Genomic DNA, 25,915 nt, shown 5'->3' with positions numbered 1-25,915 from the left:
TCTGGTCAAGCAGAGACAAAGCATGTGCAAACTGCTTTACCTGGGTCAAGGCACTTTGTCATCAAAGCACCAGCCTGAACTGAAAGAGAAAAAAACTGACCGAAAGCAAAAGAAATGTAATACATAGCACAAAAAAAAAAAATCCCCCAAGATTAAAAGTAGTTACAGATTGAGACCCTGCGTAAATGGCAGCTAGCTGAGCCAATGGCAATAAACAATGGGAATTCAAAAGTTTACATCCTATTAAGTCTTTATAATAATAATAAAAATATTGTCTTTAACTGAAGGAAATAAAAGGCAAGTGTAGTATGCATAGGGCTGTCCATAGAAACGGCCTTATTAGATTTGAGGAGCTGATCTATCATTGCTGATTGTTTTTCTAAGTCTCACTCCACGTTTTATCATTGACAGCATATCGTCCGGGGATGTGACAGACTCCGTGCTGCCAATGCTGGTGTTGTTTTGTACACCGCTTGCCATCTGCCCATCGCTTGGGGCAGGTGCATCATATGTTGGTGTGCTAGGCACTGTACCAGCACGGTGTGCAAACACTTTTTGTGGGCTCAAGGGCTGCGGATTGATACTTTGAGAATAGGTGTATGATTGCTTAGGTATAAAGGCACAATATGTTGTTTGTACGGCGTTGAGACTTTGAGCGGAGGAACAAAGACCTTGTTTCATTTGCGAGATATCTGATCTAGGGTCCTGGATATAGGAGAAATGTTCGCTGTTGGCCCTCTCACCAAATGAGCTTACAGGAGCCTCCGGAAAAGTTGGGGTTTTAATGGGCACCACAGGAGTTCGGATGGGAATTGGAACACCGCTAATTGTGCCTCTCCTTAATGTTGGCTTGTTGGAGGGTTTCCTCTTTATGGTAGCAACATATGGTAATCGGACAAGTGGGTCAGGCTCAGCTAGAAGACTGACTGTGGAAGCTGGTCTCTTGGCCTGGAACATTTTTCTATAGTTCTGGCTTATGTCGCTATTTCTGGGAATTGTAGATGACTTGTCAAAATCCAGTTGGTCCGTTTCTTCTTGTTCTCCATGCAGTGATATATAATCATAGTCTGCAACTAAATAGAGAGGGGGAAATTAGATACAGAAACATGTAAATTACCAAACCAATCCAACACTTAAAAGGGAATTCATCACAAAAATAAATTGGTCCCAAGATATACTGTAATTAGAATTGCGCGCATTCCAGGTATTAGCAAATAATCGTCAATCGAGTCAACCATATCGCGTCTTTGGCAGAGTACATGTGAATCATGTGGACCTAAGCCCTTAATCCTTTCCCAGTCCAGGACATAAGGGGTACCAGACAAGGCAAGGATGGTATCTATTGCCATTCCAGTACCCACTGCTGTGAGAAATGAAATGGGGATACAAGAGGGATGGTTGAAAGCACAACGTGTTCATTATGACAGTAGCAACATGGTTCCCACTGGACTGGTCAGGAGCAGACTAACAGTAACTTGGAGCCTCTTGTCTATGACAGCTGTTACTGTGTTTGGTCTTGTGTTGGTGTGTGCCTGTCAAAAGTAGGATGACATCGGACTTGCCCACTGGTTTTCTGGCAGGAGAATATCAATCACTTGTCCATTATGTGGAAGGAACGCGCACCAGAGGTTAGTCAGTTAAGTAAAGTAACTTGTACTGTTTATCCTGTTCATATTGCGTTATGAATTGCAGTGTATCTGCAACATATAAATAGCTGTAGTAATTTGGTGACTTTTAAAAAATATATACTGTACAGATATTTTCCTAGATCATGTTCCCACATTATGTAGTAGCAGGCAAGGGTTAAGGCTGCCGGAAAAGCCCAGTGGTGTTGATCTGGTGCTAGTGTCGCTCTTAGTTAATTCTAAGGGAAACGCTTCACTTGTTGGAAAGGGTAAAGAGCCAGTTGATGGCTCCCTGCAACTTTTACTTAATAAATTGAGACATCTTTCGGCTTCCTTCTTTGCTTTCCTGTCCTGTATTTATAACATCAGGCAGAGTTGCTTACTTTCATTGCTCTGGGATACGACGCACATCTGGTCCCTGGATACAGCCCTAGAACACAGGAGAGTTGGGTCGCATCCTAGGGCAATAAAAAAGGCCCACCTGCTTAATTATATGCCTCAGTGTCCCAAACACACTTCTGCCCCATAAACGTGGTCATTTCAGTTACAGATATAAAAGCATTGCATGCTTGAAAATGAAGGTCAGAACCTGCCATGACAGGTGATAAAGGACCAACCCCAATCTCATAACATATCACATGTTCTGACAGACAGCTAATCACAACGGAGACAGCCGGCAGGAACGGCTGAGCTAGAAAATGAACGTCCAGGGGACCAAGAGAGACTGTGGTGGCTATAAATATATCTCTGGAATATTTGAGAATTTAAACTGAAGGCGATTCTCCCCTTTGAAAACCTGAAAATGTTAAGGCCTTGGATAACCCATATATTTTTTTTTTTTATGATGCATTCCCTGTAACTGTTATATAATAATGTAAGCAACACATAGAATGTATTCATGATACAATGCTGAAATAGTATGCCAGAATAAATGGTGACCCTTATCCTGGGTAATAATTGTGCAATATAGTATATAGGGTCAGGAGTGGAGAAGGAAGTGCACATTGCTTTCTTTTCATTTACATATAAGCAACAAAATAAATATTTTGTAATAATTAGACCAGCTTTGTTTTACTAGTGTGAAGTGTACATTATAAATAGCAGCACACATTTCACCATTTACATCTATAGAAGCCAAGGACCAATTAATGGGGTCCGCCAATTTGTCCATAACAAAGCTTAAAACCCCCACAGGCATTAAAGACATGCTGCAGATGACAACACATGGAAGAGTCAGAATACTAGGCCAATTCGAGTAGTTAGCAATGCACAAGGAGAACACCCTGAATTTGCACATAGCAGTTTTCAATAGTATGCAGTGAAAGCTCAAAGGAAAACTGCTTGAGAAGCAAAGCTCAGTTAGATAACTAGTGTTACATAAACCACCACCAATATAGTCTAATATGGTAGAGATACGTTGGTAAAATGGATGTACTACATTACTGTGAGACTCACTGTTTAAGAGATTAAAATTAAAGTTTTCAATGCCAACCAACGTGTTTAATAATACTTGTGTGCTGCCTGGAAAGTGTCTAACTCGAGTCATGGCAGGGGAAAAGGTTTCAACCAGCAATGGGAAATTTATAAATAAAAACAAGCTTTGTTGTAAGGAGTATTGGTGGCTGAATTATTTTGACTGGCAAACCATTTATTGGCACACAACATTGTCCATGTGACAGGCACAACACCAGATTATATAGGATTGGAGCAGCCCAGTCCAATCTAATTAAAAAGCAGGTTCTTACCAAAAAGAGAGGGGTCCTTCTTTAAGGCTGTGGAAAGAATGCACATATGTTGGTTGAGAAGAGAACTAAGGAACTTGTGAAGTAGATGTTTACAAAATGCTCTTTGCCAAGCTTCACCTCTTTATACATAAAGCAAGTCACTCCTTTATGAGGTGGAGAATTCTACCTCTCTTGGTATTACACTGTACTGTGTGCAGCATGCAGTCTAGTTAGTGGCTGAATATTTGGATTACCATGGATGCAATCTTTGCTGTCATTTTTTTCTCCTCTAACTGGGGGTTGTCAAACTGGAAAATATATAGGTAGCCCTGAAAAAGGCGTTTCTAACCAAAAATAAAAACGCCCCTCCTCACCTCGCGAGAGCCCCTCCATGAGGCACACAATAGGAGTATATTTGGAAAGAGCGCCCAAAGAAACAAAAAATGTACCGGACTTTACAGTTCACCCATAACAGCCCTCACTTACAGATGGTCTGTGGGCTGACTCAATATCCACAGCTATTTATACGCTGCATTCCCGTGGAGTTTGGAGCAACCTACGGTGATGTTGCCGTTTTCTAGAGAATTTTCCACGGCTGCCAGATAACAGATGTACTTCAACACAAGACACTTTTGTGTTTGTCTTTTCTAAAGTTTTGGGGTTTGTTTGTATAATAAAAACTTAAAACTGAATGTAATGTTATATCTGTGACTACATACAGTACGTTTTATTTTTTCTATACGATTATATTTTGTAGCTACAGAATACAATTATGCTACCGAGACTGCACAGCTTCAGAGCAGTTTAATGGAGTATTTACAATGTGTATTCAATCACTGCAGCATAACTCACCATGGGAGGGAATGGTGTCATCTGAACAGGAGGGGGTGGTTGTCTGTGTGCTGTATCCACTGGAACAATGGAGAGAATCCCGGCTAAGTTGTATTTCCGAGCTCAAACCTTGACTTAAAGCCAGGGCTAAGTGGTCTCGTGCGAGCTTTGGCTGGAACAATAAGTGCGAGTAGGTAACATTAGCACCAAGAATACTGCTGGACCTTAGAAAATCTGCTGGACTAAAGGAAAGTGAAAGTGGCAAGCACAATATACAGTGCTAAAAACTACCATGACTAAGCATATTAGACCACAATGGTAAACAGGTACTTTAACTGAAAGAGCAAAAGACTGTTTATATTTTAGGGTCTGATGATTTCAGTCATTTTCAGACACTGTGTAAGCTACATACACCGCAGTATTGGCAGCTTTATTTATAAGGAGTCTAATTGTTCAGTTAAAGTTAATATATAATAAAAGTGAAAAGTGTAAGCAATAAACTGTAGCAGTCTTTAAGTATTTTTTTTTCCAAATAAACAAACAAATTACTTGAACAGCAAAGTATTTGAATGGGGTTATTTAGGTGTTATTTGAATATACCTTAGCCATGACTTGTGGTGGAACTCGAAATCCATCATTGGTCTGTTTAGATTTAAAAGTGCCGTTGTCTCCACTGGGTCCACTAGAGGGAGACACTTGTTGATTGTTGTTCATCTTAGGATCCTGTGTAGATAGTAACGGTTAAAGATATAACGTGCCAACCTTTTGTATGCATCTAGGCTATAATGTGCGATAAATACATTTGCTGAATCAGGAAGAAAAAGAAAAACAAAAAACAAACAATAAAAAACAAACAAAAAACAAACAATAAAAAAAAAACAAAAACCAAAACCCCCACACAATAATAGCAGGCACATGTCAAATTAATTTTGCTTGTATCACTTTATGCTTAAAGGGGATGCCACTATTATATTTTAATTCCCTTCTCACCCCTCAAACTATGCTACAGGTTATTCAAACAAACAATACAAAAACTTTTTCCAAACGTAAACCATGGTCTCAAAGTCTCTCAGTGTTTAAGCTATGAATATCACTGCAGTCTGCCAGCTCTCCGGTAGTGGTGCCGTCACTGCCTACTGCTGCAGTATATAAAAAGATTTTCTTGTTCGTGGAAACGATCCAAGATTTTCTCTTTAGAATGAACTGTGTGTAATTAAATGTGACTGCAGTAAAATCACCACGAGTATCGTGAACGTCTTTGTTCTAGGACCAAGTGTCAAGTGGGACTTCAATGTGAAGGGCTTCCTCTGCTCGTCTTCTGGGTTACGAGGCCTGACAGAAGTAATGCTTTATGGCAACTTGTAGAGAGCGGAAATTTCTGTCTGTCAGTAAAAAGGCCATGTCACACGGGAAAGGCAGCGTTCGCTGTGTTTAATCAATAGGATGTATTTCCCCTGAGGAGGAGCACACAACCACTGATCAGTCTGAATGAAGAGAGGACATGCATGTTCCACAATGATTCAGATCAAAAGCCTGAATATGAGGAGACTCCAAAATAGTCACAACCCAATTTAAGGAATCTGTCTGTGTTACTGACAGGATAACATACCTAGATCAGAGGTGCTAAAGTTGCATCTGTGGTCCCCTAATTGTGACATATGCAATTCAATCCATGGCACACTGACACACAGGGTACAGAGATTAAACTAAAACAAACTGTTTGCACCACTGATCTTGAGAACTCATTTAAATATGACTTTATAGTTGCCAGAAGCCATAAATTAAACATTCCATATTCTGCCTCCATATGGTCCAATCGTCCCTTCCTCGCCGGTGCCTCCATTCCCATAGTGTCACTGTGGTTCACATGACTACTTGAGGAAGTGCACTGTGATACATAGTCACCAGGGCTCTAACGTTAAGAGCCAATGTGACTGACAGGAGGAGGAGGTGGTGGTAGTGGAGCATGCGTTCCCTCAATAGGTCTGTGTCCCCTTGTACTACCTCCTGCAAGTGAGTGTAAATGGAAGATTGTGGGGTTTGAGGCACTGGGCTGGTTGGTAAATGTCACCTTTGTCTCTCCAGATGAGGCACTCACTGCACCTCATAGAAGAAATGGCCGTGCCTGAAACATTCACAAATACAGTACATATATAAAATCTCCCCGTACGGTTTGAAGTGGTTTGTACGTATTCGATCTAGCTGGTAGCAAGTCAATCTATTCTCTCCATTATCAACCATTTCACAGCAGAATTTGGTTTGAATAGAAATATTTTTCCCTCACAAAACAAAGCCTTATAAGAGGTCTGGAGGAGAAAAACATTTTACCAACAGGTCTGTGACTGTTACTAATATCACATTTCAGTGTGTGATAAATAAATGCATGTTTGTTTATGGTGTTATGAAAACAACTTTGTTTGTTTTTGTTGTGTGAAGTTTCTTTACACTTGTAATGACCATAATCCTAGTATAAATGACAATACTATTTTCTTTTTTGTTTTAAATAACATTTTCTGCATAAAACAATATTGCTTGTACATATTATTAACCCAATAATGCAGAGTACAGAATCAGAAAAGAGTATGTTCACCATAAAAAACAAAACAAAAACCTGTAATATAAGTACAGTTATCGAGAGGAAGTTTCCGTCAGTTTCCAGTCTTCTTGAAACATGAAGATTGGAAACTAAGTTATGAAAATACATTCACATAAGAAAGTGATTGCTTACCAGCAATCCTAAATCAATTAAAATTGTACCAAAGCCTAAAAAACTAAAATTGTACTGTAAGCTGGCACGTATAACAGCAGAATCTCCAGGCATGGCAGCCTGGAGAATTTTGAACATATGATCACGACAACTTGTAAAGTGCTGTCAATGAGCAGACTTGTTCACTACATTAAAATATCCATACTGATGCACCCATAAATTTCACCACACAGAATTGGATAAACACCCGTACCTGGAACATAGTCTCCAGCATTATGGTAGAAGGAGGACGAATATGAATGGCTTCCACTGAACTGGAGATGGAGTCCATAGATGGAACGTGCCTTATCGATCCATGTAGATAGTGACTAATAGGGAAAAAAATAAAGATAATATTAATTTAGCATTGTAATAGGTTGTTCAAAATTCCACCTGATACTATATAGGGGTACTCTCTAATAAGACATATGTTGCTTATGACCAGACTCAATTATTGCCGTTGACCTGACTGCCAGTCAATATATAGACTAACTGCGCCTCACAAGAAAGTTCATTTGTAAGCACAACGGACACCTTGTCATATGCAGCTGGCGGTAGTTTCTCTGAATCTTATTGTGCTTAGTGGGCAAACATGGGCAGAGAATTACCTTATAGCTAAACATTAATAAACCTGTTTTAAACCAAACACAGACGAAGAGAGCCTCATTGGCACAAATATTACATAGGAAGTATGTTCCATTGAGAAAAAAATGCATCATAATCTGTACAGCTCTTAAGATCGTTCAATGGTTCTAATACACTTTTATATATTATTATACATTAATCTTGGCAGCAATGTCTGGAGCAGACCCGCTCTTATAGAACTTTAGAGAAAGAGCCGAGTTTACTAGGGCAAATCATTACCCTGGGGTTGGGACTTCATGGGAGCTCCAACGCATGCTTAGCTAATAGTGGTTTAATCTAGAATAGTGTCTCCAAACACAATGTACATGTACCTGCCCTGAGACTAAGAACAGATAAATTCCCCAATAAACAAACCTTAAAGGCATTCAAGAGTCCCATATTGTCATATAAAAGAAAAATTACACAGGACCAAAAACCTTGGCAGCACGGTGGCTAAGTGGTTAGCACTTCTGCTGTACAGCGCTGGGGTCATGAGTTCAATTCCCAACCATGGCCTTATCTGTGAGGAGTTTGTATGTTCTCCCCGTGTTTGCGTGGGTTTCCTCCGGGTGCTCCGGTTTCCTCCCACACTCCAAAAAACATACTGGTAGGTTAATTGGCTGCTATCAAAATTGACCTAGTGTCTCTCTCTCTGTCGTCTGTGTGTGTGTATGTTAGGGAATTTAGACTGTAAGCTCCAATGGGGCAGGGACTGATGTGAATGAGCTCTCTGTACAGCGCTGCGGAATTAGTGGCGCTATATAAATGGTGATGATGATTATCGGACAGCTCCAGATTAAATGGACTGCATTACCTTGATCAAGCAACGCCCCAGGCAGGATCTGTTACATAACACTTTAAACCCAGCCAGTTTGCACATAATATATGTCCTGCCTGGAGAATAGACTGGAGGAAATCTGACAAAAGTGGTGATGTTTCTAGGGCTTCCCCGAGTACACCAGGCTTACACAACCTGTGACTCTCTGGGTGTTGTGAAACTACAAATACCATCATTCTTTGCCAGAAGATAGCTGGCAGGGTATTCTGGGACTTGTAGTTTCACAACACCCAGAGAGCCACGGGTTGTCCAGGCGTGGAGTACACCAACATCATGCCTCCATTTTAGTTTGCTTTGTCCTGTGTCTGCAAACATTGAAGTGTACTTAAGCACAGGTTTGCTATGAGAAATCCAGTGTTTGGTGACCTCAATATGTTTGAGAAATTGCAATATGGCATTCATGTAGTACAGAGCAAGCAGAAGCTGTAAATAATGGAAACAAAAAACAATGTTCAAATTATAATTATAATTATTTTTTTTTAAGAGGGCCTTTGGAATATAAACTGGTGTCTAATGTAGGTATATAGGATTGTGGACATTAATATCAGTTTGGCCAAGTTGACCATGCCCGACGAGGACATTCTGGACCACGTTCTTATTTAGGAAAATAAAGAGACAGATGTTGAGTTTGTAAAAGTTGTATGGGGTGTTAGACATTACTGTCCTGGAAGGTAATGCTGGAGGACAATATCAAGACAGGGGACCTAGCAGAGGGACCAGATTGTTCTAAAAAGGTAATATATTGAAAAATCTTTAGAGTGCAAAATAGCTCCTGTATTGGGAAGTCACCAATAGTACCCTGTCCAGGGAAGAACCCAAGTCCTGTAAATAAAGAATCCAGACATCAGCATAGAGGTGACATTTCTCCAGTGTGTCGCTATACAAGATATGTATCAAGGTGTCATTATAGACCATGGTAGCCAATTGCTCCACTGCAATGGCATAGGAAAACTGGGAAGAGGAGCACCCTTCCCGATTGCCCCTGCACATAATAAATATGTTAGAGCTGGTAATGCCAATGCATGAATGATCAAACTGGGACCATAACAAATGTCACAATGCTTCCAAATCCAAATCCTCACAAGGCTCCACTAGAGGGAGCTCAGACACCTGAGAATGAAACTACTGGTGAGGTGGGAACAGCAAGGAGCACTCCACTCTAGAATCGGAATAGTATTAGTTATAGAATCAAGATAAACAGAAGGTTGCTATGGCGACAGACAGATGTTCGAATATGTCATTCAACACCACAGTTGTCAGTGTAAAAGATTAATAACCGGCAAGTAGGATGAAAGCCACTAAAATGACAAAAGTTATCTGGATCAACAGACATTTAAAAAAAAAAAAAAAAAAAGAATATTATGGTTATGAAGAACAGCAAGACATGTAGGTTTTTTTAATCCTGTGACGAAGCAAATATATACAGCAGGTAATTAATAGAAAATAGGATTGTGTGTGTATGTTCAAGCAACCAAAAACAATTGTTGCAAGATAACGTTGATTATAAGACTTTTGGATCTACATAATATAGCAAAGCCTAAATGATCAGCTTTGTCTCTGTGGTGTAAGTACGATGCAAAAGATTCAAATTATTTGTCTCTGGTTCACAATGGTTTGGTATGTTTGCAAAATTCCACTAATTGGGAGAAAAGCTGAACTCAGCAGATATTTATAGCCAAATATAGCACAAAATACAATACAAGGAAACCAATGATAATCATATTGAACAAGAAACCTTTAATTTCAGCAAATCCTGCCAATTGTGTCCCCCCCTCCTTCATTACACTAGATTATGTCTCTAAATCGCCTCTTTTGGAATGTAAACGTAGACGGCACCTGAGAATGGTAGATATCAGATAGCCGAATGAGAATACACATTGCACTGACCTATAGTAACCCTAATTGATTGAGGAATCTAAGCTCCCGCTGATGAAGAGGCTGGGGAATTCTGGGTAGGGAGAAGATATTGATGACAGTGTAACGTTACAAAATGTTAGAAAGAAGAGTCCACACAGACGATCTGTAAAAGCCTGTGCTGATGTAATTCTATTCAGTGACAATAGCTGCTGACAAGTCACAAAAAAACTGATCATGCCAGAAATGTTTCAGTCCGCTAGTCTGAGCAGGTTGGTAACTAGAATTGTCCACTAGATGTCACTTACATTCTATTTGTGCCTGAAGCTCACATGCTGCTGGGCAGATAGAGGTCTGCAACCTGTGGCTGCCCAGCTTTTGCATGCTGCAAGTTACTTCCACAACACCACCAGGTGGAGCACCACAGATGCCTAAGCCCATGGCTTCCTGGGGTGTCGTGCCGCTCTCACAGGGGTACCACCATTAGTAAGCAAGGTGGGGGACTACTTGGTAATTATTTGGCTTAGGGGTGCCTTGAAAAAACGATGTAGACCCTAAGGGTGTCTCGAACTGAGAACGTTTGGGATGCACTGCCCTACATGCTTAACATAAACAAAAATGCCTAAATACTGCAAAAGTAGCAGACTAAGGCAACTTCATCCATCTGTAACATTTCACAAAAGTAGTACTGTACATTATATTGTTACAACCATTGAATAGTTATTTATTAGAACACAATCTAGGGGACATATCAAAGTTTGCGCTGCACCTGTTTGTTCAATGATCCCCTATGGTATTGTAATGTTTGACGCATGCACAAATACAAACCTTCTGGGGCATAAAGCTTACTAAGTCAGTGATGATTTGCACATATAAAATATATCCTCCTATATTGTATCAGACGGCAGGAAAGTTGATAAATTTCAAGTCTTATCAAAGTGAGTCGTGATTATCTATGGAAATACAATTGTGTTGTATTCCCTCTTCATGTGCCTGGTAATTAACTACTCATTTAAGCACCATGTCACACATGAATACAAACAATATAGTATTAGAGCAAATTTAGGAGCAAAGAGATTTTCACAGACAGTCCAGAGATATGTATAGTCATTTATCAACACAAGACCCCAAAAAGTTTATATAAAAACTAGAAAGAGACAAACGACACATACTACTGCTGTGACTTTCCTGAAGGACTTTGTCCCCAAAACTTCACACATTTTTTAACTGAACCAGTTTCTCAGAAGCTTAACTTTTTTTTTTTTTTTTTGCTGTGCTGATCAGAGGCCCTAAGGGAGTCAGAAAATATTCATCTTTATAAACAGCCTGTAGGTTTCCTCACTAATCCTAACCGCAAGAAGAAAAAAAATCCTCTGCCAAACACTGCAGAGCTGGTGGATCCTTAAATGGCCATATTGAAACAGGACACTATAGTCTAATGACTGAACCATCTCAAGGGAACAAACTCCACCTTGTTAGAACACGACTGCAGTACAGATTTGTGAATTCTGGCTCTGTTTCACAGATCAAGGAAAATACTTATAAGAGAACACTACCTTTTTTGGAATCTCGTATATATATATATATATATATATATATATATATATATATATATATATATATATATATATATATATATATATATATATATATATATATACACACATACATACACACACATACACAAGTGTCGAGGTACTTTGCACATTTTTTTTTAGATGGGGAAAAACATAGTAATAGATGCCCACTGATTATGATGAGTAAACATTCCCACGTTATGTCTAATGCACATCAGACAACACAATTTAAAATGTGGGTCCTTCTAAAAGTAGTATTTTGGCATTTCCCATGCTAGATATTTTTTTTTTTTTTTTTTTAAGAAAAAAAAGTATATATTCCTTTCAAATTGCACATCGACCCATTTAAACGCTCTTCATGCAACTCAGAAATTTAGTCTAAATACGCATTTTGATGGATGTGTGAAAGGGCTTTTAAGGTGCAATATAGTGAGAAATGTTTTTTTTATTCATTACAGAGAAAAGGTTGCAAGTCAGTAAACTAAAGGCACGACAACACAGAACAGTCAGATTCATTTAGCTAATTCAGTTTAGTAAATGAAAGGAAATGTCTGATTGGACACAGCAGGGTGTGGTTACCTGGTGGTCTTCGGCTGTTGTGGAACTACAAGTTCCAGCATTTCCTGCCAGCCTGCCTTCGTTCCACAGGTTACCCACCTTTGATTTTATAGCTTTCTGTTCACAATATTTACAAATGTTCCCTGTTGTGGTAATAGGATGCATTCTTGTTTCCCATAAACGCTAATATATAGGATGAGTTATTCCACCCAGAGATCCTTATGTATCATTGCATTATTTAACATGACTGCAAGCTGCCATAACTGAGATGTGTGACGAGGTCAAATGAAACTTATCCATACTCTCTGGTGGTTTAGCTGCCTCAGTGGTCGAATGCTTACTGTATTTATACTGTGCAATACCCTATAGGCATATGATCTCTCAGAAATAGGGAAAACAAAATACAACAAGAAGTCCAGCAGAACATAACACTTTTATTAATGAATAATGTTTGTTCTTATAGAAGAGGAAAAATCCATCAACATCAAGGTGTAGTGGAACTTCCCTGCAGAGTTCTATCACTATATATCAGACACCGTCACATGACCTTCAATGCCAATGCTGTGTAATTCCTGACATAATGCCAGTGGTCTGGGCCTAGTCATCCTATCCTTACACCCTTCCAGGGTGTACACCGTCAGTATTTAAAGTATCCATTTGTAAAACTAAACAGAAATCAATATTCTCTACCTGACCTCCAGAAAAGTTTTTAAACGCAAAAAGTGTACACAACGGTAAAGAGACAATTAAAGGATGCCCCTCTGAACATTATACAAGGGAGCTCTCAGAGAGAGTGATTATTTTTTGCATGCTAGGAAGTGAGAGCATCTTGACCCCTTTCTCAGTGATGAGATTCTAGCCTTTGACAAAAGGGTCAGATGCTATTTTTAACAGCTGCAAAAAAAAAAAAAAAATTGCCTTTCCATTTGCTCTGTTACTTTCCAACATCTGTTAAATCTCTTCCTCTCAAAGAGGTTTCCGGCTAATTGGCAGCGATTCAGAGAACCCCGCCATGTGCCTGGATCTATGGGCTTGTTTCCCAATTAAAAAAACAAACAAAAACAAAACAAAACGAAAAATCCTCACAACAAAAACAAAGAGACAGAATCCAGAAGCTGGGAGAAGGGAGAGTGTGAAAGGGCTGTGCTTTGTTGTAGAGAGGTTGTAGAACAAAGGCAGTGTGCAGCTCCCAGGTCCTCATAGAAAGGCAGGAAGTGAAACATACCCGTTTAGCCTGAACCTCAGTGACAAAGCCCTGCAGATTATAGCTGGCACTACGGATTCACTCAGCAAAGTTAGGCTGTGATATGAAAACAAAATCAACAAACGGTTTCCATATAAAACTTTTTAAATAATACAGATTGGATCTGTGTAATACTTATAAACAAAAAAAACCCGAAATTTTATCCCTAAAAACCACAAAAATCACAACTTATTGAAGCCTCTCTCATTGCCATTCAATGAAAAAGCACTGAGCAGTCTCCGCTTATGGTCAGATCTATACACCATACAATGGATTTCAATCTGTGTCAGGTATGGAGATTTTAGGGTTAAACACAGATGGTATTGGTTTAATATGGCAAAATTGTGGCATGCGTGTGCAAGCTTTAGCACCGACATGCAGATAGAGAATTGGGCATTACCTAGCATGGACTTCTATACAGCTCAGATGACTCCTGACCTGCCTATCTCTCCCTCCTCCTGATACTATTGGCTTGGCTAGAGACGGGGGAGAGAGAAAACAGATTCACCTGGAACTCTAGTAGTTCTAGTACTTTTGAGGAAAAGGAATAAAAATGCGATTCATATGCAGATGTTACGGCTACTGCTCATCTACATGAATTTAGTGGGGGGGATTTAAGAAAAGAAAAGAAAATATATAGCGAGATCCTCTCGCCAAATTAAATTATAAATTCTTATATCTCCCTATATGATAAATGAATACAGAGTCGGGTGAGTGAGAGGGTGGGAATCCCTTTGTGCCTTCCTGTTGGTCTGCGATGTCACATTACCCTTCGCACCACTGACCTAATTCCCCAGGCCGATTTTTTCTTTTAATATAATACATTCCTGCAAAAGGCTGTATATTACCTAGCTGAATAATATTAATACAATAACTGGCATGTGTATACTTAACAAAATATGTCCATCATGCTCTCTTCAACCTAATAGCAGCAAGCCATTACAGAGCAGACAGGGAGTGATTGGCAGGTGTGCAGTATTGATCTGCAAACATGCAATGTGTGCACTGGTAGAGTAACACATGTGCTGGGCCAGTGGTGTCACAGCAGCTTAACAGACTGCAGTCACAGCTTTTTGTCCTGTAACAGATCTCATTAGGACAAGGCCTCACCTGCCTGTATTGGTGTAAAAATAATGCTTTACAGCAGGCCTGTCCAACCTGCGGCCCTCCAGGTGTTGTGAAACTACAAGCCCCAGCATGCTTTGCCAGTACACAACCTGTTGATAGCTGGAAGGGCATGCTGGGACTTGTAGTTTCACAACATCTGGAGGGCCACAGGTTGGACTGGTCTGCTTTACAGTATAATAGAGCTACACTGCAATTTCAGGACAATACGGTTTTCAGTTTGTCATCTATTCATTTGATGTTTTTAGGACTAAACTGGTGTATTATGTGGGATGGTAAGCATAACTTACAGGTACAGGAAGCACCAAACATAAGGAATAAGAACAAGCCTGTGAGCGACATTCAATTCATAAGTAACTTAAAAAGGAGAACGTGATTTGCCCTTAGCTACACACTTCCCCGCACAGAAGAAATGCTGAGAATCCTCCATATAATACCTGTTGGTGCTGGCCTTTCGTGATAAGGTTCCACTTGGTGAAGCGGGCGGGGTTTGGTAAATGAAATTGTAATCTGAGTTCTTCAGATCGTGTATCACCTGTGGAGAGGAAAATGAAAGAGCACGGAGTCACTTCTCACGCTTCTTATGTCAGATCAGGATGTAGATTACATACTGAGCTGATAGATCACACTCACTACTAAGTTTACAAGGCAATATAAAACACAATTATTTTATTACTTTAACTGTACCTATCGCCTACACATAAATGCAGCCTCATCAAATTCACTATGTGCCACTGATCTCCCTCAGTACATCAGTGATTTCATCACTTTCTAGTGCAGTGTTTCTCAACTCCAGTCCTCTGGACCCACTAACAGTGCAGGATTGCCAGGTGACCAGTGAAATAATTATACCACCTGCTACACTGTGACAGTCAGTAATGAATACACCTGTGCTCCAGCAAGGAGATATGGAAAACATGTACTGCTAGGGGGTCCTGAGGACTGGAGTTGAGAAACACTGTTCTAGTGAATCGTTAGGAAGAATTCACATGATCATTAATTCAGACCACAATATGGCCGCCTCTACTGTACACAGGTGAGGAGTACACATCACACGGCTAAGAATGTGGACGTTGACACACACACACACACACACACACACACACACACACACACACACACACACACTGGGATAGTTACTCCATAACAAATGACAATGTAGAAGAAGCCCTGGGAAAGGGAGGTCACTCACTGCAAGTCATAATGCTTTACATTTCAGGGACACAATATTTACAGGGTTAACACAACACTTTTCAACAAACATTTATTAAAATAATGGATACAGAACAACAAACATTGTTGTGAAAAAAGTGAGATATATGACCGTGTTCATCAATAGGCTTACAGACAGGACATATGAGAAACAAACAGTAAATATTTCCCCATAATCACAATTTTATTTCATATATATTCATCAGTTCTAACAAGCTCCTGAATCTTTTACCTAGACATGTGTGAACGCTATCAGTACTGCTTTAATATATAGGACATCTTCTCTTCTAGGACTGGAGATACTGTATTTAATGTGTCTTTTAAGTACCAGGTGCATGGACAATGTCTTTTGAAATATCTGCAGATTACAGCATATGCACTGCTAGGAATCAATCAGATGAAGCAAGACGTAATAAGTATACTCTGTCTCTGGCAGGCCAGCAATTCCCTGGACACTACACATATCTGAATTGATAAGCCGCCCCATTCCTGCTGTCATGAGCCAGGGTGATTACTCTTCCTTTCTGGCAGTGCTGAAAAAGAGAGGAACTTTGCATTCAGAAGCACTGCTCTACCAAATATCTACTTCCAAAACTAAAAATGTAGTTTTCTGTAGAATTAGGTGAGCTAAAATAAAACAAAGTTTAACTTACTGGTGTTTTGTGGATCTGGTGATCTGGGGGGTGCTACACCTGAGCAATCATTTCTCTGGTGAACACTGGTTTCCACACGTTTTATGCATTTATTAGTCTAATGGCAAAGAAAATATGGTACTTTCCTGTTATCTGGAATAATTTTTTAATTTATGCCATTTTATTTATTTATTTTCTGGAGACCAGAAAATTTTAATTGCATCCAAAAGTGACTCGAATACGTTGTCTTCTCCGACTTCCAATCTCCAAATGAATTTGGCGAAATATGACTTCAAATGCTGCCGCGTTGTTCCTCTATGTTGTTTATTCCACCGTTTAGCGGATCCCCGTTCAACGCTCAGGACATCAGTGTAAGGATTGACAAAATTGTAGTGATGATTTACTATGAAATGTTGAAATCCGGCCTTTTCCAGTTCTTCCATCTTGTAGGCGCACAAACTATCCGAGTAAATTATAGAGCCTCTTTCAATATTGTTCAAAAATCGCTGTCATTAACGTTGCCGAACTGTGATCATCCACTTTTTTCAAAAAAGCACTTGCGCGACTCCCAACAGAGTCCTCCGAAGATCCACTGCTGAGGAAGCACTCGGCCGGCATTGTTCTTGTGCTTAGTGAGCAAGCTTTCGTCGATTTCGAGGATTAATCCTTCGCCTCTGATCTTCTGTTTTGGCTGTCGAATGAGCGCAGATTTCTCGCATGTAGTTGTACCAGTCGACGGTTGTATTTTTTGCTTATGCCCAATTCCTCTTTGCACAACTTGATCAATGTCAATTCCTTGGCCCAGCAATAGAAGAAGCGAACGACTGTCACAAATGGTGGACGACTGTCAGTGAACCAATTTCCCTGGCGGATGTTGACCTTTCGACAAATAGAATTCCAGGAAATACACAAACCAAAGTAGAGCTTCATTTCATGATTTCTTTGACACAGCATCCTAGCTGGCAGTATTCCTTTCTTTTGCAAAAATGCCACAGCCTCTCTTTCGGTAGAAGGCAGAGTGAATAAATTCATTTTTTAATGTCGGTTGTATTTTTTTTTTCTATTTCAAAAGGCTCCAGATAACAAGAAAGTACCGAAAATTCCTAGCTGCAAGAGCGCCATCAACAGTCACAGCAGGAACAGCAGCGGTGACCATGCTCACATAAACTACACCTGCAACTGTCTGTCTAAAAAAGCATGCAAAGCTTTAAATCAACATGCTTTAGCATACCAGGAGTGTATGTACCACATCCCTCTAGACGAAGAATAAGGATAACCTCACCTGTTCACTCAAGGGGGGCAGTTTATTTGGTTCAGCAGTCAGATTCGTCAGGTCTTCTAGGATGGTTTGTAAATGTGTTATCTCTCCCAGCATGCCTATCTCCTCATCCTATTAATAAATACATTATAGTAACAAGTCAGAAGAACAAAATGACAACATCCAAAGGCACTTATTAGGGCTAATTCAGACCAAGGACCAAATTGGGGATTAACTACTAAATGCCAGCATAGTCTACCAGCAAATGGATGTCAGGGCATGCTGATACTTGTAGTGCTACCACCACGCAAAAAAAAAACAAAAAACCAGTCCAGCTGTCAGAGCAACTGGCTTATGTTCAAAGCATCGTGGAAATACAAACTGTAATAAACATGCTAGATAGAAATAGAACATATGTAAAACACTGATGCAAATGATCTGATCTTTATTGTAATCACGGACGTCTCCTGCTGAAGGAAACATTTCACACTGTATCTGGGCTGCCTGTTACTGTGCCGCTGAATCCAAAATGGGCACAATAAAAAGTTATTTATTTAAAGGTATAAACAGACGGAACTCTATGAACACAGAACCTGCAGCAGAATTAGAAGGAAACGAATGCATGGTCACTACATGAGACTACGGCTTTTACACTACAGTTGTATGCAATTCTCTTCAAAAAAAAGCTGCAGCACTAATCTTTAGCAAACGTAATTTGACTGCCACAGGATGGCCCATTACCACAAGCCACTAAAATCTAAACATTGTTAATAATCCGTGAACTACGCAACAAATAGCCACCATGTTATGGAAGAAAAGGTGTCATTAAAGTATTGTGCACTCTGTCTGCTTCAGTGGCCCTTATAAGTACAGTCATGGCCAAAAGTTTTGAGAATAACAAGTATTGGTTTTCACAAAGTTTGCTGCTTCAGTGTTTTTAGACCTTTTTGTCAGATGTTGCTATGGTATACTGAAGTAGAATTAAAAGTATTTTATAAGTGTCAAAGGCTTTTATTGACAATTACTTTAAGTTTATGCAGAGAGTCAACATTTGCAGTATTGACCCTTCTTTTTGAAAACCTCTGCAATTCGCCCTGGCATGCTGTCAATCAACTTCTGGACCACGTACTGACTAATGGCCGCCCATTCTTGCCTAATCAGTGCTTGGAGTTTGTCAGAACTTGTAGGTTTTTGTTTGTCTACCCGCCTCTTGAGGATTGACCACAAGTTCTCAGTGGGATAAGGTCTGGGGAGTTTCCTGGCCATGGACCCAAAATTTCGATGTTTTGATCCCCGAGCCACATAGTTATCACTTTTACCTTATGGCGGCAAGGTGCTCTATCATGCTGGAAAAGACATTGTTCCTCACCAAACTGATCTTGGATGGTTGGGAGAAGTTGCTCTTGAAGGATGTTTTGGTACCATTCTTTATTCAAGGTTGTGTTCTTATGCAAAAACATTCTGCCTAACTGAAGGATTTCCTGGTTATAAGTAGATACTAGTCTGGATTTCGGCCTAAATGAAGGAGTTCATAAGTAGGTACTACTGACCTATATATGATGGTATCACATTATCCATTTCTGCTCATAATTCCTCTCCACATATGACTGGCCTTCCTTATTGGATTGCTACATATAGGCTGCATAAATTTAAGTTACCTGCAATAGTGAATCCTAGATCATTTTTCTTCTCCGTAATCACCACTTTTGTGCTGTTAATACTGTATTCGGCCTTTGGGTTTTTGAAAACAAAGTGCATGATTTTGCAGTTTTTGACATTACACTGTGTTTTCCACCCACTTAGCCATTCTTCCATCCACCTAGATCGATTATTTTGATCACCATTGCCGCTCTGTCTACCTGTTACCTAGGTTTGTATGATCTCTATACAGCTATACTTTCCCTTCTATACCAAGATCCCCCTACAATCAACTGGTAACCTTTCCTTTCTTTGCACCTACTCCACTTACTATAATTCTGTTGTCTAACCTTCAACCAATGTCCTATCGACTCAATTAGCTTTGCATCTAACCCTAATCAGTCTAACTTATCAGTCTTCCATGTGGGGCAGTGCCTTTCTGGACTCTAGATACGCTCATCACTTACCAATACAGGCTTCAGGAAGGACACAAACATACAAAAGCGTCCTCGTTCTTCGACTAGTGCTCGATACACAGCCCTTTTCTCGGTTTCTTCAAGTAGTACGTACTTGTCACTCACGTCCTGCAGAACACTGTCCAGCTGCATGCGTGCATCATCTTTGCCTGTGGGAACAGCACAGTGATATTTACTTGACATCCAAGACTGGATATCAGCAGACCGGTAAACACACAAACGCACAAGATGTACTGAATCCATATGCTACAATTCTGCTGAATAATAAACAGTTTGCATATTACAATCAAGCAGGCGGAGTCTAAATGATACTATTTTGTTCGTTTTAATCCCTAAAAGCATAATGGTGCCCTGAGTACTACCATCATGAGGAAATCAGGATTCACATTTCAACATACTTAAATCTTGATAAAAAAAATCCCCTATAGTTCTACTGAATCCTAGACAGAATACTGGACTCTGTATTTTTCCTTTTATCTAGAACGTGCATTGTAAAGATCACCCAACATGCTAAATCCCAAACAATTTCATGCATGGTAACCCACATACATTTTGTTCCTGAAGAATGGTTTTTATTTTAAAAAAAAACATAAAAAACCCCAAAAAAACCCCACACATTTTCTATAATTACTCAAACATATTGAGAATGTAAAAGTGATGGAACTACACCACAGTTTAATGAACCGGTTATCTTCTTTACATAGCAGCAGTGTTTATATGAGCCAGGAAAGTACCACTGCTGTCTGTATACAAGGAGACACAGTGACAGCAAAGCAGGAGTCCCAGCTATTCCAAATCGCTGCAATACCCCATAACTAAACCTCTGTAAAATAGGTGGTATCATAGAAAGGTTTGTTTTAGTAAGTCACTATCTTTTTTTTTTAAAACTGAACTTTGCTATTCATAATGCATTATTTTAATTGTTTTGATTCTCATCAGTATGTTTTTTTTTTTTTTAAGTAGTGCGCAAACCTCCTTTTAGCCTCTTGATGTCACCGTTGCAACTGCAGCCTAAAGAGGTCCTTTGGCCAATGAATAGGGCACTCCACCCAGTAAACGGTGACACATGCAAGCTATAAATAAAAGGTGCTTTATACCTTTGCTAAAATCTGTTGGAATCCCTCTTGCATAGAATAGTTTAAAAAAAGTGCAGTTAGGCAAAAAGGGCTATCCTATCATCATCATCACCATTTATTTATATAGCGACACCGATTCCGCAGCGCTGTACAGAGAACTCATTCACATCAGTCCCTGCTCCATTGGAGCTTACAGTCTAAATTCCCTAATGTACACACACATACAGACAGAGAGAGACAGACTAGGGTCAATTTTGATAGCAGCCAATTAACCTCTTAGTATGTTTTTGGAGTGTGGGAGGAAACCGGAGCACCCGGAGGAAACCCACGCAGACACAGGGAGAACATACAAACTCCACATAGATAAGGTCATGGATGGGAATTGAACTCATGACCCCAGCGCTGTGAGGCAGGAGTGCTTACCACTAAGCCACCGTGCCGCCCTATGCTTCTTCATTTCAGTGACTTTGTCAAACAGTACTGTGTGTCTTCAACTTTCCATATAAATGACAAACCATTAGAAATTGACCCTAGTCTTTTCAGGTATATGTGTGTGTTGGGGAATTTAGACTGTAAGCTCCAATGGGGCAGGGACTGATGAGAGTGAGTTTTCTGTACAGCGCTGTGGAATTAGTGGCGCTATATAAATAGCTTATAATGAAACAAATATTAAGCCTATGTATTGTCAAAAAAAAAAAAAAAAAAAAAAATCCTCAAGATGTACAAAAGAAAAATCAGCAGAAAAAAAAAAAAAAAAAGGAAAGTTTTAGAAAAGGTTTTCAAAACCCACAAGAATTACTCTGGAATTGCCATTGAGGCAGCTGGAGAATTTGAAGGAACAAATGGTTGGATGGGCAGGCTCACAGCATGACCTTTATCACAGCTGAAGTGCAGCAGTTGCCCAGTCATATGTTCTACTAAGTATTACTCAACAGTGAAAACAGAAGACACAATATGCACAGACCAAAACCAAGTGAAAACGTGTCATGTGGTGGCATTATACAGAAAACATAAAAGTCTACACAAGAAGAAAAACAGCAAATCAACAGGATTCTTTATAATATTTACATTCCGCTTGTCAACCTTTGACCTTCAGTCAAACAATCCGGTAAGCTCTTACCCTTACTAAGGTGCACCTGTCGCCTGGACAGTTCAGGCAGCCATTAGTATTCCAGAGAATGTAGCCCATCAATTTGTTAGGAAATACAAAAAATGCCTCAGTGCCATCAATGATCCAAAGGGAATTGCCAGGCTGCAATCGCAGGAATATTCACAAAGTGTGTGTAAACCCCGGGGGTTACCTTACAAACTGCAATTATGCCTTAATCGTGCTCTCTTCACACATACTAATACAATTTATTAATCAAAGAAACTTTCAATGGAAGAATAAAGAGACATACATTCTAAGAATAACAAAAGCAATATAATATGAAACTCAACTATAATAGGAACGACAGTGATGTATCAAAATGTTGTCTGTTTATTATTATTATAAAAACCCCGTATTTAAGCCAAACTTTTACACCATTGTCAGCATAAATCTATGTCACAAAGTCAATGAGTGCAATGTTTTCATTACACAGCCTTTGGCCATTAGTTACTGTTAGAGCTGTGATGAGAAACTAAGATGTGAGACTTGTCTGGAGCTGTAGAGATTTCAGCAGTGTTAATTAAATTCTTAAACCTACACTTAAAATGTACTTCCTGGAAAGGAATCATAAATATAATTTTGTTTTTTTATTTTTTTTTCTTAAATGAAAAAGATTTACAGTTCACCTACAACATTGCTACCACAGACAAAAAAAAAAAAATTCAATGCACCTTTGGGGTTCATACACTGTGCAGTCACAGCGCCTTCCATGCTGTGAAAATAGCTGATCTCTATTGCAGTATTTTCAGTGCAGTTTGCCCACATGACTTTACATCAAGAATTCCCCATGCCTGCACTGTGTTCTTGTTCGGACGAGCATATGGTCTCATGCTGCGTTCCAGGCACAAAGTATTTTCCATCTTTGTGAAATTTGTACTTTTTAAGGTACCAATGGCTCTGCTACCCTGGAGGACAAGGAACTTGTGTAATAAAAATATACATAACAAGTGGGTACTGTTTAAGCCCATCTTCTACAGAGAGTGGGGGTTCCAAGTAATGCCCTACACAGCTCCTCTAAAACTGAAGATGATTACACCACACACATTAGGAAGCCCTGCCTATTAATGTTTATGTTGTATGACCATTCTGCATAGTGTTACAGGAAGGCTCGCCTTTACATTCACAGCATGCCTGGAAATCTCAACTTTTTAAACGTCGGAGCGAAGGAATTGTGTGATTTAAGAACCTGTGTCAAGCTCAGGAATGTGCTTCAATTCCAATTTCTGGAACATTTCATAACCATATAACCAGTGGATAGATTTTCTTTTCAGAAACATTGCGAATGCTTTTCTATTACCTGATTAGGGCTCATAGACAAAGCCATCCCAAAATAGACATATCAACCATAGAGGTAAAATACGTTGTTCAGTGATAACCTGACATTCCACTACAGCACTGGTAAAAAGCAAAGTAGATCTGTCATGATCACTAGAATGTAATAATTGGTCTGCCACAATAACAGTGGTTGCTATATTCCAATGAGTATTGTTTTATCCTACACAATGACTGCAAATACTTTCACTAGAAACTGGTGATGTCACCAAGTCATGTATATGCAATCTCCATGCCTCATTGATGTTGGTAGGTCCTAATGAATATACAACATTCCCATTGCTATTAGTTCATGGCTGCCTCTATTGTATGCAGGTGATGGGTCTACTTTAACTGGTTTATTCACAAATGTCCAAGATCCCAGATTTTTACTGGTGTGCCCCATGTTCTTGTATTTTTGTATCAATTGCCTTGTACCCATTTCCATTGCTCTGAATGCTTTATGTAGTTTTCAGTATCAGTCCCAATACTATATGCTGTGTTCCATTTGTGTTTATACAAAATATATAACATTCCATAGTATTGTACTAGGATTTTTAATAAATGGTACTAAATAAATGGTAATAATAATAAATAATAATAATAATAAATAATAATAATAATAGGATCATGTCCAGTGGCAGGTGTAGTGTTCTACATATGTGCATATTTATATATCTACAAACGATGGCAAGTATTACTTATTAGCTGCTGAACAGTAAAAGCCTCTGTCTCCTGTACTGGTCTGAGAGGCTGTTCTGAACTGGATGTTTAGCGTGAATAAAATAACACAACTCTTCCATGGAATACAGAATATCAGAGATCTCCAATACTTCATTGACACATAGGGCTAGATTTACTAAACTGCTGGTTTGAAAAAGTGGAGATGTTGCCAGTAGCAACCAATCAGATTCTAGCTGTCATTTTGCAGAATGTGCTAAATAAATAATAACTAGAATCCAATTGGTTGCTATAGGCAACATCTCCACTTTTTCAAGCCCACAGTTTAGTAAATATAGCCCATAGACATTAATGAAGGTACCAAGAAGGTATTATATGCAAAACATTTTTTTTAAAAAAAAATGTGATGCATCAGATGTAAAGTACATGTATGAAGTCTCGGAGTATTGCAAGAAATTAGAGGATAAGAAATGAACGGCTTCCAACAGGGACACTCCATTATGTGTACTTTATATTGCGTGATGCACAGTTCGCGTAAATTAATCGGCTGCTGTGCACAACACAGATTTCAGGACATTATGGGGACAAGCCCTACGGGTGGGTGAGGGGTTTGGAGTTGGGGACCCTTGCAGACCAAGAAAGGTGCTGGCACTGCGTTCTAGACGTAAGAGAGGGTTCATAAAGAAACTTTGAATATTTTAGGTGACAGATGGGAAATTTTTATTTGTTATTTTTAAAGACCATTTACCTTTTAACAGTTTCACTTCCAACACAAAGAGAATGCATGTCGTTTTTGTCAATGATCAGACGTCAAAGTTTCAGAGCGTTTTGGTGAGAATTGCAACATAAGGAACTTTTTAGACAACGGTCTTAAACAATCATCCTCATGGCACCCCAATGAGTAAACAATGTGTAACTAAATATTATAAAAAGGGTTATTGCCATTATGCTTCCGATGTTCACTAATGTAAAAGTAGCCATCTAGAGAAAGTACAGACAGGAGTTGCAGCAATGCAGAAAACGCACACTAGCCTGTTCAGTGCTTGGAGATCAGGAAGTGGTCATTTGTGTTCTATGACATGTTTGCATTGCCAGAGATCCTGAAGCTACAGCTGTATTAGGAGGGAAAGAATTTAATGGTAAGATTTCCAGCTCAACATTTGAAAACCCCGTTATCCCTTAAGGAGATTATTCCTAATAACTATTATAATGGAATTATTCTTGCTTCACTAATAGTATTGTTATATAGTATAAAGTTACCTGAGAGGCCTCATTATGTTTTCTTGCATGTTCCACTTTAGTAGAGCTGGCTAAAGGTCCAACAAGAAGTTCAATGAAATATTACTTATGGTTATAATGAAACAGTACAACATGTCCTTGGCACATTGAGGGAAACCAGCACTGACTGGTATAGCAGTAGCTTAAATGTATTTTGCAAGAACTACAAAAAAAAATGTTCTCAAAGTAATGTAAATTCCAGAGGTATGCAAGGAGGATGGCACTTGTGAACTGATCTGTCACAGATTGGCAGTCTCCCGATTATTATTAGTTTTGCTAGAAAGAGTAAGAAGGTGCGACAGCGAGAGATATTTCCAAGAGATGTCACCCCATTTTATCAGGGAGATATTTGCTTCTAAACGTAGCACGTTATACAGGAATCTTTTATATCACGTAATCTGGTCCATATTCGGTCAGCCTGGTAAGGAGCAGACAAATATTTCCCATATGAAATGGTG

The 25,915-nt window shown here is 39.3% G+C and overlaps 1 protein-coding gene across 2 annotated transcripts in view; it reads right to left on the bottom strand.

Annotated features, from left to right (window-relative positions):
• Nucleotides 1–232: 232 nt before the first annotated feature.
• Nucleotides 233–25,915, bottom strand: part of LOC142094877 (protein MTSS 1-like) — a 93,694-nt gene continuing 68,011 nt past the window's right edge. Inside the window, exons 7-14 of one of the 2 annotated variants that reach the window (XM_075177462.1) lie at nucleotides 19,953–20,110; nucleotides 17,872–17,979; nucleotides 15,183–15,280; nucleotides 7,141–7,255; nucleotides 4,781–4,903; nucleotides 4,202–4,352; nucleotides 3,371–3,397; nucleotides 233–1,073 (exon numbers count right to left, since the gene is read on the bottom strand). In XM_075177462.1, coding sequence (XP_075033563.1) covers nucleotides 340–1,073; nucleotides 3,371–3,397; nucleotides 4,202–4,352; nucleotides 4,781–4,903; nucleotides 7,141–7,255; nucleotides 15,183–15,280; nucleotides 17,872–17,979; nucleotides 19,953–20,110 — 1,514 coding nt within the window. In that variant the 3' untranslated portion in view covers nucleotides 233–339. The remainder of the gene's footprint in view (nucleotides 1,074–3,370; nucleotides 3,398–4,201; nucleotides 4,353–4,780; nucleotides 4,904–7,140; nucleotides 7,256–15,182; nucleotides 15,281–17,871; nucleotides 17,980–19,952; nucleotides 20,111–25,915) is intronic. The other variant, XM_075177463.1, reaches the window with a different exon arrangement.

This window comes from Mixophyes fleayi, chromosome 6, assembly GCF_038048845.1.
Source record: "Mixophyes fleayi isolate aMixFle1 chromosome 6, aMixFle1.hap1, whole genome shotgun sequence".
NCBI lineage: Eukaryota > Metazoa > Chordata > Amphibia > Anura > Limnodynastidae > Mixophyes > Mixophyes fleayi.
The sequence above is the reverse complement of the archived record's forward strand: the minus strand, read 5'-3'. Positions and strand labels throughout refer to the sequence as shown.